The 21450-nt window shown below is 46.9% G+C and overlaps 1 protein-coding gene across 1 annotated transcript in view; it reads right to left on the bottom strand.

The window, feature by feature from the left end:
- The window catches only part of MYO5B (myosin VB), a 256918-nt gene that overhangs the window by 109089 nt on the left and 126379 nt on the right, over positions 1-21450 (bottom strand). The window contains exons 11-16 of the mRNA XM_023532044.1: positions 21065-21135; positions 20546-20640; positions 12926-13007; positions 12239-12379; positions 3565-3687; positions 2718-2801 (exon numbers count right to left, since the gene is read on the bottom strand). Of these exons, the coding sequence (XP_023387812.1) occupies positions 2718-2801; positions 3565-3687; positions 12239-12379; positions 12926-13007; positions 20546-20640; positions 21065-21135 (596 nt within the window). The remainder of the gene's footprint in view (positions 1-2717; positions 2802-3564; positions 3688-12238; positions 12380-12925; positions 13008-20545; positions 20641-21064; positions 21136-21450) is intronic.

Here is a 21450-nt window from a genome sequence, read left to right as displayed (position 1 = left end):
GATTTCCAGCACACTTCATATCTCTGTAGCTTGAGTCTGCATAGAAGCCAACGATCCTTGCTTTCTATCTTCTGGGATGTCTGTAATGCGCTGGAATGGTTCAGGTGGGCGAGCTGGCCCTCTTCCTGTTAGGGCCTGGCAGGCTTAGAGCCCCCTTGGTAAACATCTGCGTGTCGCTGGCCACCATCGCAGCACCTCTGAGGGTTTGCTGGGATGGGGGCGGGTGGGGGCGGGGGGACTTGGCAACAAGGTCATTGGTTCTGGTGAAGGGAAAGCGAGGGTTGTGGCAGGTGAGTAGGGAAAAGTGCATTGGGTACCTCTGAAGAGCAGATCGCAGAACTGTTTTACACTCCAATTTAGCGATATATGAACTTTTGAGGTGCATACTCTTTGAACCATCAATTCCACTTTTAAAAATTCACCTGACAGATAATAATTGTACAAAGCAGCAAAAATATATGTGAAGGGCATTCACTGCAGCTTTACTTGAATTTGAAAAATACCAGCAGCTGTTTAAAGAAATAGATATGTACTCATGTGGAAAGATGGCCAAGGTATAATGTAAATGAAAAATTAGAGGGGACTATGAGGGGACTATGTGTAACACAATTCATTCCGATCTTAAAAAGGTATATTGACATGCTTGTCTATTTTTATACTGTGTGAATGTTTTATGAGCCTGTATTTCATTTCTAATAAAAAATCCAGTATCCCCAATCTAAAAATGATATACCCCTGTAGAGAAGAAAGCTGACAGAGCAAGTTTGAGACGGCTGTCCTTAGAAAAGACCTGCTTACAATGCTGACTGAGCCTTGGCTGGTGTCTGGGAATGTGGATTTCAACAAGGTTTTCACCAATCCCTGGGAATAGCTCACTGTGCCTAAACCATTGCAAACTACATGGTTCACACTGAATGCATGCTCTCCCCTGGGAGTGCAGAGTTATGGTGTGTGCTAGGCAAAGACTGCCTACACGACTGCCTCCGAGTAAATACCCTCAAGGCCTGGGCTCAGGTGAGCTGCCCTGGTAGACAGTTCACAGGTATCGTCACGACTCACTGTCATGGGAAACAAGCACATTCTGTGCAACTCCACTGGGAGAAGACTCTTGGAAGCTGCGCCTGTCTCCTCCGAACTGCACCCCATGCTCGTTTTCCCTGTGCTGATCTGCTTTGTAACCTTTCACCGTAATAAATCACAGCCACGAACACAGCTATATACTGAGTCCCATGAGTCCTCCTAGCAAATGATCGAACCCGGGATGTCTTGGGAACCCCCAACAAACCCCTATTATTCTTTTTATAGGACCTTCTTCTTGACCTTCACAGCATTACCAAAATTAGTAATTAAACCGTGTATATTTTTCACTAGACTGTAAGTTCCACAAGATTAACTATATGTATTTGTTACTACCATATACTGCAGAAATATCGATAGAATTAAAAATAACAAGAATCTAGTTATGATAAAAAATGATCTGCCAGAGAGAGCTAAACTCCATATTTAATGGAAAGTACCCGACTCTCTCTTCCTACCGCTCATCTGTGCTCCTACCTAAAAGGAGAAACTTCTAAGAAGGCAGCACAGCTTCTCTGCCTGCTGAGGACACTGTCAGACTAACGGAGGTCACAGGCCTCTAAGCTTCCTAAGAAGCACACGATGGGGAAATGTGCTCCTAGTGCTCACACCATCTATTTCTACTCCCTCCCTGTGCTTGCGGCTCCTCTCCCCTCCCATCTCCTTCTTGTAAAGAATGAAATAAGTCGCAACCACCACCATGGACTAGACAGTGGGCACCTGGCAGGCTGAGAGGTTAACCCTGTGATATTCACGTTTCCCTAAAGCAAATTTGTCTCTGTGACAACCAAATCCCTTATGTTCCAGATATCCAGAGATGACACAGGGGAGGAGTCTGCCCTGGGCCCCCACATGCTGGTACTGACTCAAATCCTCCTTGAACTCCTTGCCCTGGAGCCACAGGTTGAATGGGGTTTACCTGCCTTTATGTCCTCGGGTCCATTGTGCTGGGTGTTATTTTCTACATTCCATTATCTACTGCATTCATCTAAAGCTTATCACAAAGAGAAATTAAGCTGCTCTTTATAGTGTTATCAGGCCCCTGCCTGTGTCCAGTATCCTGTGGTCTGAGAGAAGCCTCCTATGTCCTGGTGGGCCCACTGCTGTCTCCTCTGAAGGGCACAAACAGGAACCCCATCTGCACCAGCGAATTGGCATCCGGGCTGGTGGTGCCCGCCCTCCCCGCTGGCTGCACGACCCCTCTCTCTTCAGTTCCGGTGTGTGCTCATCTGCCCACCCACGGCCCACTGGCATGCAAGCAACTGCGAGGAAGAATTAGACTTCTTCGTCTTTGTTCTGACATTGGGTGTGTTTAGGGCAGCACCTCACAAGATAGGTGCTTGATAAATATTTGTTTACATGAACCGGTACCCGTTTCCTCAACCTGTAGAATGGACACACTATTTGCTATCTTTTTGTTATGGTCATGAGAAGAAAATTAATTCTAGAGATAACAGAAAGTAACATTCCAAGACAGTAGATTTCACTGTCTCTTAAATCCCACCTTCTAGCCATTTAAGTGTTCGCTTATGGGGAGGTCCTGCGGCCTGCTGAACAGAAATTAAATGCACTATGAATTAAATGCACGGCTCTGGCTGTGGACAGTCCTGCTCTAGTCCCCTGCTTCTCATGCTCTGTACCTTGCTGGCCTTCAGGATGTTGATCTGCTCTTCGTACACTGTGTCTCTGTTTTTCTCCAGAAAACCATCTGAAAGGTACTCCACCTGGGGCCACGGCAGGAAACAGAAACAGGAGTTAGTGCTGCACGCGACCGAGCAGCTTCCTTCAGCAGCTTCTTGAGCAGTTTCATCTCATCCACACAGTGCTTTCTGAAAACAGGTGTGAGTAAATGGGAAACCCACAGATTAAATGCAAACCGAAGGTGAGATCAGGATATACGTGGAGGGAAGTGGGTATTCATTTTGTGGAAAAACGCTGTTTTCAAGAGGAGTTCCCTCTAATAGAAGGCTTCCTTTGGGGGTTGTAAATGCAGCTTTTGGGCGACACCTGATCTCCTGAATTTGAACTTTGACAAGACCCTGGGTGACTCACATGCAGACTGAAGTCTGAGAAGCACTGGGCCGGTACGCACAGAGCAGAAATCCATGAAGGAAAATCCTAAGTATCCTCCAGTGACTGAGAAGCAGCCACCCAAAAAAGAGCTCCACTCTGTTTTCTTTTTTCTCTCAAGCTCTGGAAGACAGACTTGTGACTTTGTTACAGCTGCTAAATTCCCAGGAAAGAGACTCTTGTTGAATATTTGGTAAGCATGTAAGTACCAGCACCCACTGGGGTTCTGCCGTGCCGTGACAGGTTGGCACACTAGAAAGATGGCGTAGGAAGGGAAGAAAGGGTGGGAGGTGACCTTAACTAAGAGACTTCAGCCTGCTTGAATTCAAACGGGACAGCTCCCTCATAGCCCAGACACCCTAAGTCTGCCTAGGGCGGGGCTAACGGAGCCCCAAATCCCACAGCGGGGAGACCCACCTTGTCCGCGAAGTGCACGACAATGAAGGCCGTGTTGGACATGCGGGGTTTCTGGAAGTGCTGGCTGCCGGAGTGCCGGTCATAGAGCTTTTGAGCCCAATTCTGGTCAGTTCCTTTGGGGACCTGCAGAACCACAAAACCAGGTGCTTTGTGAAGAGGAAAAAGGGAGCCAAGAGTTGAGGCAGAGGGATGGAGTCCATCGGTACGCTGACCTCAGGAGGCTGGATTCAGCTCTCAGACTTGGACTCTAAGTGGACGTGGCAAATGAGATTCCACCGTGGACACTTAGGGTCCTGCCATGCCATGCTCCCCGCACACCGTGGGGTTGGTTCCTGTGGTGTCCACAGGAGTGTGCTGCGCTTGAGAGAACCTGGTGGTTGGCAGATGCTGGAAGGGTTGGAAAAGATGCGGGTGGAGGCCAAGGTCCCGGGAGCAGAGTCGCGGCGCATGGAACGAATCTGAAGACCTTCCTCCTTCGCGTCAGGTCAGTGATTTGTTTCACGAACACGGCACGCCCACCTCCAGTGCCACGCTCCCGCTCACTCGGGCTGGACTCCTGCAGCAGGAAGCGCGCGTGCGCTTGCCCTCAGCTCATCTCACATACCACTGGCGAGGCTCGGCTCAAGTCTGACCTTCTCTCTGAAGCCTTTCCTGACCACTCTTGATCTCACTCTGAAATGCCTCATGACTAAGCTCTCACACTACCTAATGCTGCTCGTCACTGGTTTTTGTGTATCGTAACCACAAACTGTAAGTTTGTTGGGTTCGAGGGCTGGGCCTTACTGTTTATTCCTGCCCCGCAAAGAACTGAGAACTGGGTTCTAGTCAGTAGCTAGAGACTGAACTATGCAATACTAATCTCTGCCTCCTCTAAATTTAAATTTAAATTTAGAGGTTCCAATATATTAAGAATTCTGAAGAGCGGCCCCTTTCACTCACATCTGGAGATGGCTTCAAAAATGAAAAAGTATCATCTTGCTTTACAACCACACAGAGTCACTGTGACCACCATTCAAATGCTCAAGGATGATGGTGACTCTTCTGATGGGAAGGAGCTCCTTCCTGTCACGCCTGAACAGCACAGCACACATGCATTCCTCAGTTATGGGTCACGAACTGACTTACCTTTCATGAGTTTAGATTGTACATTTGGATCAGGCAGGGTCGAAGGTGACCCTTGCACTAGCTTTTTAAAAAGAGCTTTGTTTAGTAAATCAACAACATCTGTGCCATAAGAAAAATGCTTACAGTTGAGAACAAATTTCTCAAATACTTTGTAAGCAAACAGATTTTTCTCAGTATTCAATTTGGTATACCTAGTATTGAATATCCAGTGCTAAGTGCCATAGGAACTTCAAGAAAAGAAAACCTCTCAAAGGAAGCTATTGTGTTGGGCAGAAAAAGTAAAATATATCTAATTCAGCATTTTTTATATATACCGTTTTATCTTTGTCTCCAAGCATCCTGTGTTTAGAAACCCCAGGCATGGGAGAAGGAAGGGGTCAGCCTGAGCAGGCTGTCAGGTGATGATGACTGAGGATGGGAATGCAATGGACCCAAGACTGGCAGAACTGGGGCAGACAGACCAAGAAGAGCAGGACTGTGGAGAAGCCCCTCCTAGGTCAACACTTACGTTTGCTGGTATCAAAATCATCTCGTCTTGACAATGAAATCAGACTTCTGTTAGAAGAGTCCATAATCCCACATATTCCCTAATTCAGACTGGCATGAATCAATGAGGAAGGTCATGTGTGTACATATTTCATGATGAGGGGTCAGTCTCTCCTCTCACCACCCCCCGCTTTCCCCACCATCCTCAACTAAAAATAAGGGCCAGTAAGAATTGGCAACTGAGATTCTCAGCCAATACTAACAGTGAATGCCCACAGTGCTTATTATTTGCTAGACAGTTTTCTATATATTTTAGATGTATTGACTCATTTAATCCTCACAATAATCCTATGAGCTAGGCACTATGTTTATCCATATTTGACAGACCAAGAAGCTGAGACAGAGAGGTTAGGCAACTTGCCCAAGGACACAGAGCTGGGAACCAGCAGAGCTGTGGTTCAAATCAGGACAAGCTTCTCTGGAGCACATGCTCCTCGCTACTATACTCTCCTGCCTGACGACGGTTTTAAAGGTAGTTAGGAAGGCAGCGTCAGGTGGAAAGTACTTATTCCTAAAAATCTTTCCATAAAAGTAGATTCAAAACAGGCACTGGACAAGAAAAGCAAATCTTGTACTTTGTTAAAATCTAGATCATGGCTATCAGTACCTCTGGAAGATGCAGTGAATCCAATCTTTTAAAAAAGAATGTATAAGTAGCTTCATTCAAGCATCTACACTCTTCTCTCAAGTCACGTGAAGAGGGCGCTGGGCCAGGAGCCTGGATCCCAGCTCTGCCCTAATCTGGGCAAGGCGGTCCCTCAGAGGCCTTATCCCTCTGACCTGCTGTGTTGGCCCCTGGTCACATCAAAAACTAAAGGTTCTACCTTTATGAAACGTCCAGAATAGGCAAATCTATAGAGGCAGGAAGTAGATTACCAGTTGCCTGGGCTGTGGGGGGGATGGGGAGCAACGGCTCGTAGGGCTGAAAATGTTCTGCAGCTGACTGCAGAGGTGCGGTGATGGCTGCACAGCGCTGAGCGCACCAAAATTCACGGACTTGTATTTTCAACGGCCGAATTGTACGGTCTGTGAATTACATCTCATACAGCTGTTGAAAACACATTAAACCTGATTTTACTCTTTGCTATTAAAATAAAATAGAAAAAATAGCGGGGGCAGAGGAGTTAAAGTCCCCGGGCTCACTGAGCGCCTCTTCCTGAACAGCCCGGGGCCCAGGACAACTTTTCACCAGCTTTTCTTTGCATCCCTGGGCAGACACTGTGCTCTCGCAGCCAGGCTGCCATCAGAGGCCTGGGACATCGCCTGCCTGACGAGAGATGACTGGTAAGGACCTCAGAGCCAGTTATTCCATCTCTGCTTCCTGTCCCCGTCTTCCTGGGGCACGGCCGCCAACAACTGCCTCCCTAGTCACTTACTCGCGATCTTGTTCCATCCCACACCGCTGTGGGCCCCCTGATGCCGCCACCATTGCTGACCTCTCAAGTGACCAGGCCACCATCAACACCTTGGGACCCTCCCTGCCATCACAGAAGCCTGGCTGGGCCCCCAGGACTCTGCTGTCCTAACAGCTCTCTGGATGGCAACGGCTCCTTTCTCCCCACCGGGCAGCCATCCCCAGGGCCAGTTCTGGGCCTTTACACTTTACCACCTTCATGAAACACCCCTCTGTGTGCGCAGCGAAACAATTCTAGACCAATCCAGGTACAAATCTGTCCTCTCCCATATCTGGGTGGCTGGCTACGACTACACCTCAACTCCTCCTCCCTTAATCGAGTCCTTCTGAAAACTTAGCATCATTTAGTATTCCTGCCAAAAAAAATAATCAAATTCCACTGAGAATCACCTCTGTGGATTCAGACACTGCATCCCGATCTAAGCTAGGAGTTGGCCTTGGCAATAGCTATATCTCAATTTATGGTTTCTGACCTCAGCGAACAAATCAAGGCACTCTGCTACTTCTCTTCCCTATTCAAGGACAGCCATTCCCCTCTTCCTCCATTCTCCTCAAGCTTCTAACCCTGCCTGCCACCTCTAAGCAGATGCCTCATTTCCTCCCTCATAAGGAAATAGAGGTTGTCAGGAACCCTCAAATTCCTATTCTACGTCCAGATGCACATCTGCATCCAGTGGCTACCCCTCCGAACCTCCTCACGGGAAGAGGTGCTTCTCCTCCCAGCCAGCGTCCCATCCGCCCACCCCGCTGCTTCCTGGGGACCAGGATCCGCCCATCCTCCCTCTCTCCCTGAATCCTCAGTTGATCGCTCCCCCACCTTTCCTCTCTCCCACCTCCTCCTTTTCACAGCCAAGCCTCCACAGGGAATTCCAACTTGCCACCACCACTGCCTCACCTCCTAGTCTCTCCTCAGGTAACTGAAGTTAGGCTTCCGCTCGGACAACTCCCTAGAAACTGCTCTAAGCCACGACTCACTGTGAAATGCAGTGGCCTGCAGACCCTCAGCACTGAGCTCCTCCCTGAGCCCCTCTCCCCTCTTCAAGCCCTAGTCCTCTTCCACCCAGATGATCGAAATGCAGTCCAGGCTCTCTCTCCGACTTCGCTTTCACACAGTTACGAGAGAGATCTGTTGGAAAATGACTTGCATCTGATCACATCACTCTCCCGCTTCATGCTCTTCAGTCCCCAAAGCCTTCTGATTCAAGTCCAAACGCCAGATCCTCCTAGCCTCAGACGCTTACTGCTCCCCACCCTCACCTGCCACGACCACGGGCTCTGGACAAATCAGACCATGTCAGGTTTTGCATAAGTGACATTCCCCTTGCCCAGGACACCCCTTCATTCATGTCTTCTCTGCTCAAACAGCCTTTTTGGGGACATTCTTTTTTTCTCAGCCATCTCTTCCTGTTTCCATTTCCCTAACATCACAGGTGATGATTCCAGTGCTTGCCTGGCCCCCAGGGAAGAGTGTCAAAGGGCAGCGGGTCAGTCGCTTACGCAGGACACAGGGTTTGTTGGGCAGATGAGTGAAGAGACGTAGAATGAGGCCACTCCACCTCCCTCCATCACAGATCTCTAACCTGCTCACAGACGTGCTAGACAAGGAGACCTCTGGGGCTACGTCTTAAAACACCACGAATCCTTGCTCTTGATACAGAGTAAGCTTTCCTGAGAGCAGGCTGGGCCCAGGTAAGGACACAGAAGGGCATTCGCCTCTCCACTGTCTCGAGCCTTTCACTCTACTGCAGCAAGAACGAGATCTCAACTCAGAAGGTCCGCCCAGTCGGCAATCAAAACAAAAGAATACCAGTCACACGGGGTGGAACTTGCCTCCCCACACCCCGCCCCACGGAAGCCTGCCTTGGTGGGCCCCTAACACCATCTCTCTGACCTCAGAGGTGTTGAGGTATCATTTTCAGAAAATTCCTGCTAAAATGCAAATGTCACTTATGAGGAACGTGCTCTGCCCTCTCATCTCTTACCAGCCCCGGCACATTTGTTCCTCCAACAGGGAGGGTACTGGTGACTGGGACACAGGGAGGGCGGGAAAGGCTGGATCTAAATAGGCTTGTGCAGCCCCACAGCAGCCTGAGAGAGCTCTGGGCAGGGGCAGGGGCTTTAAGACGGCCTGGAAGTTCGCACTCCCTACAAGCAAACAGCCTCTCACCTGCCCCCTTGGTTACTGAGGAGCAGCTGCAGTTTGTGCTTTGGTTTGGGTCTGACTATAAATCCATGACTGCAAAGTGGCTTTTCCGCCTGAAGGAATCCACGGCAGTTTAATATTCCGGTCCCTATGCTTCGTCTGCAGCTTCCAGCACCAGTCACTGGCTCTGGGACAGCTACCCGGTGTGCTGCCCCTTTAAATCTATGGCCACTCCATCTCTGTGTTTCTAATTTAAATCCTGGCTCACTGGCCCTGCCTGCCACTGGGTGTCAAATCCAGGAAAAGTGATTTTCCCAATGGCTGCTTTTATACCATGAGTTTAATCCTTCATTTGGCTTTATGTCCTGTCACATAAGGGACACAGAACCCAATTCTTCACAGTGCAATCTCATTATTCTTTCTCGTCCTGCAGAGTGTACCTGAGCGACAGAGGAGGAAAGGAACGTGTCTGAGGCAGCTCCATGGTCAGCAGGACCAGTTCTGAGGTCTGCCAAGCTGCCCACTCGAGACCAAGTCCCTGGGAATTCTTAGCCCGCCCTGGACACTGCCAGAGGGTACAGCAGGCTGCCCTATTTTTGAAAGTCGGATTTATTGTCATATAATTTCCATACAGTAAAATACAGTTCCATGAGTTTTGACAAATGTACTAACACCTGTTGGTTTAAAATCCACCTGTACTAGAAGCTGCATCAGTTTACACTGAATCCCTCTAAACTCTCAGAGCAATTCAATCCAGTAGAAAAAGATTTCTAGATGGAGATTCTGTATTATTCCTTAATTTGGTGTTCCTCTTGCCCTGCCTGCTCCATCCAAGACCCTGGCCGCCAGTGAGTTTAGAAATGCCTCATTCACAATACTATCCCACATCTCAATGCTTGAGCTCCCACCAGCTCGATTAGCAGGAAATCTAGGCCTTCCTCAGACCCGCCCTTCTCAGGGGCCTTTGGGAGGGAGACACAAGACCTAACAGAGAACCAAGCGGCTGCCTCAGTCTGAGTTGGCACCCCTGTCCTCGATTGTTTAGCGGTCATCCTGCTGCCCTTGGGCTGTGGCCCATGCCTCTCCCAGCCTGCTCTGGGACCCTGGCGGCCCTCCCCTGGCCCCACCTCCGCTCACTCAGGCCGAGCTCCACGGAGCCCCACCCTGTCCCTCCCCACTGCTGCCCGGCAGGGAGATCCTTCCTCCTCTCCTGAGGATTTTCCCTCAAGATCAGACAAATAGTAGGTGCATAAAACATTCAGGGTGTCTGACAAACTGCAGCGGCAGGAGTTTAAATTGCATACGGTCTTAAACCGAAATCACCCAATTTTACAAATCTGATCCAAACAGAAGGCTCCACAGAGCATAAGGCAGAGATCATCCACATGGACACAGTTGGATTTTTCTTTCCCTTGGCTTCTCGAAAGGGAAATAGATTCCAACAGGGATGCCCCAGGTGGTGTGCACTCAGTAGGAAGACTGAGAACATGAGGGTCTGGGGACCCCAACCGCACAGTCTACTATCCAAGGCTGCCCGGTCTAGGCATTTCATAATTGCTGAATATCTGCATCTTGGGCCTCCCTGCGGCCGCTGCCTACTTCCCTGCCACCTGCTAGTTCTCCTACCACTCTCGTGACCACCTGCCCCCCAGCCCTGCACTACCCTGGGCTTCCCCTGGGTGGCTCGTGTCCCACCCTCTGGACAGCAGTCTGAGGTCTCTGCACCTCTGCACTGGGAACAGTGCTTTGACCACTCTGACTTGACACTCCTGGGACATGTTCCCTTGGGTAGTGGCACCTCTCAGATCCTCAAACCATAAGTCAAAACGACCCCCCAACGGTGCTCCATTGCCTGCTAAAGGCAGAGTAAATTATTGAAAGTCAACTGGGCAGCTGTTCAAATTGTGGAATGAACCGGCCTGAAGCACTCAGGTGTTTTGAGAGGTGCGTGTGCACCTGAGAAGAAAGAGGCCCTGCCCCTGCGGGGTTCGGTTTATGTCACAGTTAACTCTTCATCACAGAACCGGGTAGACCAGCACGAGATGGTCTGCCTGCCTCACGTGTTCCTCAGAGCTGTGTAGACCTTGACCTGCACCACTGGAGAGAGAGTGAAGAGCTGGAGTCCTGGAGCCAGAGGAGCTATGCTGGCTCAGCATCCCAGAGGCCTGGGGAGGACATAAGGACATGGTGTTGTCTTTGGGTTGGGGGTGTGAAGCTGGAGGAGACGGGCAATGGATAGAATCACAAAAGAGATGCGGGAGGGGGAGCTGGTGGCAGTGGACACTGAACCAAGAAAGTGAGTGGTGAACACCAAAGAGTGCGTGGAAGGCCTGGACTGTGACTTTCGTCACTCGGCCTGTGCCACTTGATGCATGGGGTAATTATCATATCAGCTTTACTGCAACCTTGCAGGTAGAGCACGCCCAGGTACACTCCTTCCACAGCGAGGAACTACCTCTGCCTGGATGTGACTCGGGACAAAGTCCACAGCTCTGAAGAACCACTGAAAATCATGAGATGTGCAGCCTCTGGACTTCGGGATATTTTCACTCTGTCTTCTACTGTTCTAGCAACCTTTTCTTTTCCTTTTCATAGCCAATGAAACTAGGAGTACCCTTCTGGAAGAAAAATATCTCCTCCTCCCAAACCATCAAGCCACACTCCCCGCGTATAGGCAAGACATGGGAAACCAAAAAGGAAAAGCGACTGGGTTCTTCCCTTTCGATACCAAAAATTGTATGGTTCCGATATACTTTGTTTAGTGTTCCACCACTGGAGAAGAAACTGATACACATTGACCTCCTTATCACCAACCACCAAACAAGGAGAAAATTTTGAAGCTCATCGGAACCAACTCTCACCAATTATAGAGCAGGAAACCAAAGGCCAAAGAAGTTAGGTGATAACACCCAGATTCGCCCCCGCCCCACATGCCCAAGGCTGTCTGGTTCTCTCCATGCTGGCAATCCAGGACTTTCCTGTCCTACCAGGCAGAGTCCACAGAAAGAAGGATGCGGGAACTCTATGGACCTCACCTGCCACCAAGCCATGCAGCTCTACTCCTCACAAGCCATCTGGCACAGCAAAGATGATCCTGAGCTCTTGACCCTCACATCTGTCTAGATGTTGGGGTCATTCTCCGAGCACCTAGGGTATCTGGAGCATCAAATCCATACCACCATCATACCATGCCAATCATACCACCCAGCCTCTGCCAAAAGAGGCACACGTTCACCAACGAAGCAACAGCTGGCAGTCACACTCAACGTGTTACTGTCTAGCAAAGAGAATGGACGCTGGTGCTTCTCTCGGCACACTAAAGGCTGGCTAACCACAGAAATTCCACCTTTGAGATCTCGCGTGTTGCCCTGCACCACACTGCTGTCCTCTGCCCCCACCCCAAGCCTGGGGTTGAATGAATTCAACGACAGCTTCATCAGTTTTACCTTACACTCTTCATCCAACAGGTCCAGAATGCCCAGCTTAGCTTCTATGAGGTCGATACAAGGTTGGTTATCGTAAAAATCAATCAAGGTCCAAGGGATCTGCTCCTTCATGTATTCTTCTTGCTCCAGTTTGAAGACATGCTAGGGTAAGGAGTGAAAGATCGAGGTTAGTGACTGGCAGGCACACCTGAACATTCACCTTCCCTGAGCTTCAGCCACATGAGTTCAGAGTGCTGGAGGCTAGTGTGCACCCACCAGAAAAGGTGTGAGTGCTGAGTTACAGCCATGACTGCAGAAAAGCTCAGCTAGGTGATCCCCACTCCTATGTGAACCCCCTCTCCAGGACATTCTAATAATCACCTGCGATTATACTGGTCATATCCCAACCAATCACAAGAAGACTCATGTCTGTTTGAAACTGCTGAAATATCCCAGAAGCCCAAGTTCAGGAGCAGTGGGGGTCAAAGTCAAGAGGAGGACCATTTACCCTGTTAACTCGGCCGCCCCATTCAGACCTCCTCCTGAGCACTGGAGAATGCCTTCCTAAAGCTGGGGCACCACCAGGAAATCAAGGACAGGGCAGAGCAGAACCCACTGGCCCTGGGTGGAAGAGAAGCGGCCTGGCCATCACTCTCAGGGAGAGAGGTCCCCCAACCCTGACAGCTCAGGCCCAGAAACCAAGCCTACCGAGTTGAACTGCTGCTGGAGCTTCTCATTTGCATAGTTGATACAAAACTGCTCAAAGCTGTTTACCTCAAATGTCTCAAACCTGCAGAATGGAAAGAAGAGAGGACGAAGTAAGAGACATTTCCTTGTAACGAAGGAACCGCTGGGACTTCAGTAAGTGCCCTCATCCTCTCTCCTGAAGTCCCGGTTTCTGCTCTCGTGCCCAGAGACCACTGTTGCAGGTATCAGCACGACAGAGCACCCTGTTAAATTAGCAGAGTAAGAATGCATATCCATTTTCACAATCAGAAAAAGGACTAACAGTAGGAAAATTGAGAGAAAGCAGATGTAAAAGGGAGAAAGTCACCCACGATTCCGTCACTCGTCTCACCGCCAGTTACATTTTGGTAGGTTTCCTTTCGTTGATACTACATTTCTGAACAAATGAGAATTATGTGTAAAATGAGACCTCCTATTTTCATCATTTAGCTTTCTATTGCGAACATTTCTCCATGCCATCGTTCTTCAAAAGCAGCAGTTTTAATGTCTGCCTCATCAATCGTTGTATGGACTGACGTGACGATTGCATAGGGCGCCCAGGTGAGGGGACAAGTGGGGTTGAAATTTAGCGGGTACCTCCTTCACGAGCTTGGGAGAGGGTGTTCCACTCAGATGGGGTGACTTCTTCCAATTCAAACAAAGGCTCCTCATGGGCTGGCAGTGCCCCCTACACAGATGAATCATATTTAACCAATCCCCTATTGCAGAACATTTTGGTTCCTTTTCCCGTTTTAAGATGCTATTAATGCTGTGACAAATATTGTATATATCTCTTTGAATTCACGATTCCGTCCACAGAATGTTATCCTAGAAGGAGAATCACTACATAAGAGTATGGTTTCTTAAAAGGTTGAAGCAAATTAACCTCCAGAAAGGTGGAACTAATTTATGTTATCACCCCATTCCCACCCCAGCATCCCAATGTATGAAAGTGTCCTGTTCTCCTAATACTAGTGGAGTGTTTTTTGTTTGTTTGTTTTGTTTTTGTTTATTAAGAGTTTACATAAGGAAGATCCAGCAAATTTAAGGGTGTATTTCAATGAGTTTTGACAAATATTCTAGAGTGTGACTACCAGCCCAACTCAGCTCAGTAGAACATTTTCGTCTTTCCAAAATGTTCCCTTGTGTTCTAGCCTTGTACCTCTCTGGGAGTATTCATGTATCATAGCTCTTTGGTCCCTAGTGTAGATTAACTTTTAAAAGTTTTTGGTGACTTACTACATGAATAATATGTTTGTCTGAATTTTCATTTCTTTTATCATCAATGAAGTTCAACATTTTTCTGTATATGGGAACTAGTCATTTGTACTTTGTGAATTATCTATGATCACTGGTGATGTGTTTGTTGGGTTTCAACTTTAAAAAAGGACTTGTTGAACTCTCTATCATATCGACACTGTCACTTACTGCTCAACTCAAATGTCTGCAACTGGTTCGATCACTGTGTGGATGAAGGAGGCCACGGAGCCCACAGGAAGGATGCTGGGTAGAGAGATGAGATATGGCACTGCAGAGCCAGGCAGGGGTCCTGCTTGCAGGCCTTGTGTGCTACACTACACTGAGAGGTTTTTACCAGGGGCAATGGGGAGAATTTGAAGGATTTTAAATTAAGAAATGACAATCAGATTTGCATCTTAGAACTGGCTGAAGGATGGAGTAAATTGTGATTTGGGGGAAGGATTACAAGACTCAAGGCAGGAAACTGAATAAGGCAATAATTACTAGAGTAATAATCCAGGCAAGATCCAATCAGAGCTTGACTTAAACTGGAAATGTTCTAAAGCCATTAAGGAAGGTAGAAATGAGAGGATTTTGAATGACCAACAAGGTGACCAGGTGAGATTCACCTGCACAACATGGATGTGGTAGATCTCACCAAGCTAAGAACATTATAACAGCATCAGCAGCTTTAGCTACAAAATGTGGGGCCATCCTGCCCGCTGAGCGATGTCATCAGGCCAAGACAGTGAAAAGGGGCAGAAATCTAGGAGGAAGAGGTATCTTTTTCTCCTTTACACGACAGGCTGAATGAGTTGGAATGAGCGCCTACAGAGTACTAGGCCCAAGTGATTCATGAGCTTTCATTCATTTAATGCCCACAACGACCAAGTAGTTAGGGTTTACTATTAAGCCCATTCTACAGCTGAACAAACTAAGGTATGGGGAGAGTAAATCATCTGCCCCAGATCAAAGAGTCAGTAGGCAAAAGAGCCACTATTTGAACCCAGAGAGTTTGACTTCTGAGACCATATTCTTAATTTCGGGACGAATGAAAGTTTCATGAAGAAAAGGAGGAAGAAATGAATTGGAAGGGCTGTGGACAAGAACGATCGAGCACGTGGAGAGTGATATCACCACCAGGGGAGCCAGGTGGGGGCTCAGGCTTTACCCTTCTCCACAACCTTAAATCTTCACCTCTCTCATTCTTCAGTTTGGACAACTGCGTTTTCTCAGTCTTATATAAAATGACGTCAGCCTTTCCAAACAGATTGTACTCCCTTATGACTACACCCAAATAAAAATGTTGGCATTGCCGCTGGTGGGGGTTGGGGTTGGCGGTAGTCGAGAGGTATCAGCCAATGCAGAGGGACCAGCAAAAATAAATGCATCAGACATCCAATGGGGCCAGGTCAGTGCCCAGAACACATCAGACTTCTCTTCCTCTGCACACACCTCCCCGCTTAAAGAATAAAACATGGAGATGTGAGAAGTCATTTTGAGATCAAAGGAGTCAACTGCTTACTGATAGCCACATTAAAGAACAGCCTTTGGTCATGCCCACGTAGGAGTTTAGGTTAATAAAACAAGATCAAAGATGCAAAGTCTCAGCTGGAGCTGTAGTCCAGACCACGCAGGAGGGATGCACTATGTCTGCCAGTCATTATCCTGGTTTGTGGCCCTCTCAGCCATACTGTGGTCCTACAGACCTAGTTTTGTCACTTAGAACCTCATTTCCTCCCCTATTAGCCCACCGCACCTCAAGAGAGGTTGCTGACATCAGCCAAGCCCCAGAGGAAATTTAATTAATAAAACTCAGAAGGAAGATAAAAGAGCCACCCTTGCAAGTGGCCAGATAATAGCAACTGGGTGTGTTTGTAGGGCTTGTACTGAGCTCCACAGATAAAGAATTTAAATATCTCCCACTTATCATTTTTTAAAGGTTTACATTGGTAGCACTCCACAAAGAACATTCTCATTAATTTGAGATGGCCTGAAATTAGCTCATAATTTCCCTATTTCTAAGATATTATCTGGAAACAATTCCTCTGCCATCTAAGGTAATTACTGTAATGCCGGAGGGCCAGAGAGAAATGAGGGGTTTGAGTAGCTTGGAAAATGTCTAAGATGACTGACCTCAGAAAGCCACAGTCAGGGAGATGGGGCAACCTTTCTCTGCAATGGAATTATATCTGTAGTAATTCTTCCCATCAACAGAGATGACTTTTTAAAATAAACACAATGAATCAATTTATAATCCACAACATTAACATATCACAAAAAAATTTATATTCCAGAGGGATTTAGATTTCCCCTGTAAAATCAATGTCGAGACTATTTAGACCAGAATCCTTGGGGGGAAGGAAGGTCAAAACGTAGAATAAGACTTGATGCTGAAACATGAGATCTGTACTCGTAGTCATACAATTCTCGCCCTTACTTCAATTTCCTCCTATCTCCAAAATGTAGTAGAAAAGTATACAATTTCCTTCTCATTCTACCCCAATTTCAAGGTGTGATACAAGCCATGAATGCTTCTAAAAATAAGGCAGTGTTTCTTGAAAAGTGAAACTGTAATAAAAACTCTGGAGATTAATTATTAACCTCCATGAATCCCTCACTCCAGAGCAGAGAGGCAGTGAGATGCTTTGAAGTCTGGGAAACAGTCCTTCCTCCAGAATATGGTCAAAGGAACAGGACTCTCTTAGCTCAGCCTCATCTTTCTATTTTACCATGATTACTATTGACCATTCTACCGAAAGTCACATGAGAAGATAAGGGCCATAGATATAGAAGAGGGTTTCCAGATAATGATTATGAAAAGTCAAAAAAAAAAAAAAAAGTAATGTGAGAAATTTCCTCTAGATAAGCCTTTAAAAACGGGGCCTTCACGTGTTGGGCTCAGAGAAATGGGCCAACTATCCTCTTAGGGTCTCTTTCTCTACTGCGGCCCATGAAATCTCACAAGAGCATCTTGTGGGCTGTTAGGGAGGCCAACTCTTCTGATCTCTTTACTAAACCATCTTGGGATACTGGCCATATTTTAGAATGGCAGGACTTTAATTCTACTCATGTGTTTCTGTGTCTAGATGTCCCCACATAGAACTTGTCCTTCAAGGACAGTACAGTCCTGGGAACTGCTCACATCTTAAGATCAAGAACGGTTATTCTCTTGGAAGATCTTGATCTATTCGGTTTGCAGCGTGCTCCAACTCCAGGCTCATCTTTGTGCCTGGAACTCCAATGTGGAACAGGAAAATGCCTACCACATGGTAAACCCAACCTATCAGTCAACTGTCCCAAGAACCTTGAAAACTACAGAGAATAACAAGTCATGGTCTCTGTCCAGAAGAGGTATCAGGAAGATAATAGGAAACAGCACATGAAACCTCCTAAGAAACAGAGATGCACTGTAGGCTTTTAAAGGAGGGTGAGTTCTTGGGGTTACCGGCATGGACAGAGAGAAATGGGTTGTTATTTGAGCCTTAGGAGTATGTAGGAGTGTCTGGCTCCCGCCAGACTCCAAAGGCTGTGTTGAAGCAATTCTGGAAAGTTCAACTTGACTTTAGAACACTGAGTTACAAGGCTCTCCTGGGAGACTTGGAGATTCTAGGGCGAACCCAATGGCTTCAGGTGATCTGCTAAATCTGAGAACACTGGAGCCAGCCATGAATGTCCACTCTGAAGAAGACATGTCCAGGGATCTTCAGGGCTGTCTGAGGCTAGGCCACTGTTCACAGGCTGGAGGGTAAATGCAATCACTGACTTCCCCCCGCATCTTTCATGAAACCTTTTCATACTGGTCAGAAGAACTGAGTAGTCTTCTCTGAATAACCAGGACTGTAAAATTATCTGTTAGTCTGTTTTGAAGTGTGTGACCAAGAAAACAGTGGGTCTAAGAAATTTACTTAAAATATATCATTAAAGGCAACCTATAGAATGGTAGAAAATATTTGCAAATCATATTTCTGATAAGAGATTAATACTCAGAATGTATAAAGAACTTCTACTACTCAACAAAAAACAAATAATTATTAAAAAATAAGCAAAGGACCAGAACATTACTCCAAAGAAGACCTACAAATGGTTAAGAAAGCATATGAAAGGATGATCAACATCACTAATCATTAGAGAAAAGTAAATCAAAACCACAATGAGATACCACCTTATACCTATTAGAATGGCTACTACCAAAAAAAAAACAGAACGTGGAGAAATTAGAACCCTAGTGCACTACTGGTAGGAATTATCATTATAATAGCCAAGCGGCCCAAATATCCATCAACAGATGAATGGATAAACGAGCTGTGGTATGTCTATACAATGGAATATTACTCAGCTTTTAAAAAGAAGGAAATCCTGTCACATGCTCCAACATGGATGAATCTTAAGGATATTATGCTGCTAAACGAAGTAAGCCAGTCACAAAAGGACAAATACTGCATGATTCCACTTATATGAGGTATCTAAAGTAGTCAAATCCACAGAGAGGAGAATGGCGGTTTCCAGGGGCTGGCAGGAAGGAAAATGGGAGTTGTTCCGTGGGTACAGAGTTTGTTTTCCAGTGTGAAACACCTCCAGAGATCGGTTGCACAACAATGTGAATGTATTTAAGACCACTTAACTGTATACTTGAAAATGCTGAAGGGAGTAAATTTTATGTATTTTTTAATAATTCAAATTTTAATATGTTAAAACACATCATCGAAAAGCAATGAATAGAGCTAGATGCTAATTTAAAGTTAGGAAATACCACAAGAGACATAGAAAGCAGCATGAGAGGGCTGAGAAGGACGTAAAATCCCAGCAAACCCCATTTCCTGCTTCCTGGGGCCCAAAAATCCCTGTCCTCCCTCAGCATCCTCCTCACAGTTTCCTCACGCAGGAATCTGTAACCCTGCCTTGCTCCAAAAGTCCCCTAGGCCAAACATCTTCCTCAAGGACAAGCTGGTCACAGCCAAAGCCCCTGCTACCTCGGCATTTTGAAGGCTCAAGTCAAAGACAAATAAACACGTCTGTCCCAAAAGGAAGCCATTTCTTTCTTGTTGCCTCAAGGGGCAGAGAGCAATAAAGGTTTATGGTTGCAATTAATCAAGCCTATAGAGGCCAGCGCTGGTTAATGCAACATGAAAAGGAAACCCCAGACAAAAGCTGCCTGGCTCTCACCTATTAATTTCTGTCCCCTGCCTGATAAGAAATACCCTGCAGGCAACTTCACAGATCCCTAGTTAAGGAAAGAGCCTTGGCTTGACTTGGTTAACTTGCTCTGGGAGTTGCCTGCTTTGCACTTTTTTGGAGCTGGGGCAGGGGAGCAAGGTGTAGGGAAGCCACCCTTCTGCCAGCCTTTTCCTACCATCTCAACTAACCACCAGTTAGAACAGCATGAGGGGAGACGTGTGTGTTATGCCGGCTCGTGCACTGTTTGCTTACATATATATGGAAGCGAGTGTTTATTCACTGTGACTGCCGATTCTGATGATAACATTTTAAACATTTATAGAAAAATCTGGAGTGGCTCGTCTACGCTACAAAACTCTTTTTAGTTGTCTCCAGAACAAGTTTGGTGAGCCAGGAACGCCCAAATGGCTACAATTCATCCTGGCTGAAGTAATTTGTGCCTATGTGTGGGGTAGAGGGCAGCAATTCCAATCTTTATTTGCTAGTTTTGCATATTTTTAACCGAATGAGAGAGACAACTCCTTATTCCTTCTCTCTTAATGAACGGGTTTAATGGATTCAGAAACACATCCCCACCACCCTTCCCATTCTCTCCAGCTTCCACATGCCATCCTTCTGCTCACAGGTGACAAGGAAGAATAAGAAAATCAAAGACTTCAGGTCATCCCAAGGGCATCTTCTATGTGTACCAAGTATCCCCATAGTAGGGCTGAGAAACGAATGAGACAATGGTCTTCTCCCTCTCCAGTGTCTGGTCAGGGATTTGGGTAGAAAACTCAAAAAAATAAAAAGTAATGCTGGAATTTTCTGATGCCATGAAGGATGGCAGGCTCCCTAGAGAGAATAACTTCCCACAGTTACATCATAAATAAAACCTAAGGACAGGAATTAGTTTGAAATGGTGTGGTGGTGGTTAGACGAGAGAGGTCGAGTATCACGTGTGACGCCCACTTCCAGGTAACCGAGGGATGACCACATGAACGATAAAGGTTCAGTGGGTTTCTGAAAGGGGTCTGAAGTCTAAAGAGAAAAAGACAGAAAGACACCTTGATTGGTACAGGGAGAGGACAAAAAAATAGCTCAACAGAAGTCATCCCAGATTTCCATTATTTTCTCCTGGATTAAGAAATGATGTCGCTGACCTGATGGAACAGAGATAGTACCTACCTCCCAGATTCAAGTTACCTGCTTTTCTGTGGTGAAGTGTTTGGTTTTAATCTCCTAGGAGTTCCTTCCATGCCCTCTAACCAAAAAAGAACCAAGGCCAGTGCGAATTTACATCATGACTTCTAGGCAGGCCAGACTGTTGAATAGCACACACGTGCATGTTCACGGAATGTCTCTGAGAGCTTTCTTGGCAACAAATGGCCCAGGAGCGCAGCCAACTCTGAATGCCCCTTGCGTCTAACTTGTTGTCATGAACTCTGCTTATAGGGTGTGAACTCGGCATGGCACCGAGCATACTGGAGGAGGAAGCGTGCATGGCATTTCTCTCCCCGGGAGGAGAGTGAATCACTTTTTAAATATGACTTCTTTATGACACAGTTTGAAAAAGAAAATTAGCTTCTGAGAAAGAACGGGAATTAAAAAAAAGAGAAAACAGTATAGCATGCCTGGAAGTGTAAAGAATAGGAACATTCCCAAGAGAGCTCAAATATGGCCCTTTCTATGCTGCTTGGTCCCGCAATGGGACCCTGCTCTCACTGGGAAGCTGTCATATGTTCTCGAAGGAACCTGCGGCCACTCTGAGATGAGGAAGATGCACAGGTCAGGAGCTGGCACCAAAAACAGGAGACAGAGTCCTCAGGATCCCCACTTATCCATGGACAAGTCTTCCTTTCAAACCACTGTCAAGCCTTCCCTGCAATCTCTCTCTCCCCGCTTTGGGCAGTCACAAGACCTTAGAGAAGATAAATTCAATTGTAAAAATTAAATAACAGATGGAAGCACAAAACCCCAGTTTGCATGAGCCCAGACTCAGCAATACCAGGAGCCCAACTCACAGAGGCTCCTCACCAATGAGAAAAGCCTTTCCCTGGGGACGTCTGGAAGGGCTGAAACAGTATGCAACTGTAACAGAGCTGAAGCAT

The sequence above is a fragment of the Pteropus vampyrus genome, unplaced genomic scaffold, assembly GCF_000151845.1.
Source record: "Pteropus vampyrus isolate Shadow unplaced genomic scaffold, Pvam_2.0 Scaffold3, whole genome shotgun sequence".
Classification (NCBI taxonomy): domain Eukaryota; kingdom Metazoa; phylum Chordata; class Mammalia; order Chiroptera; family Pteropodidae; genus Pteropus; species Pteropus vampyrus.
The sequence above is the reverse complement of the archived record's forward strand: the minus strand, read 5'-3'. Positions and strand labels throughout refer to the sequence as shown.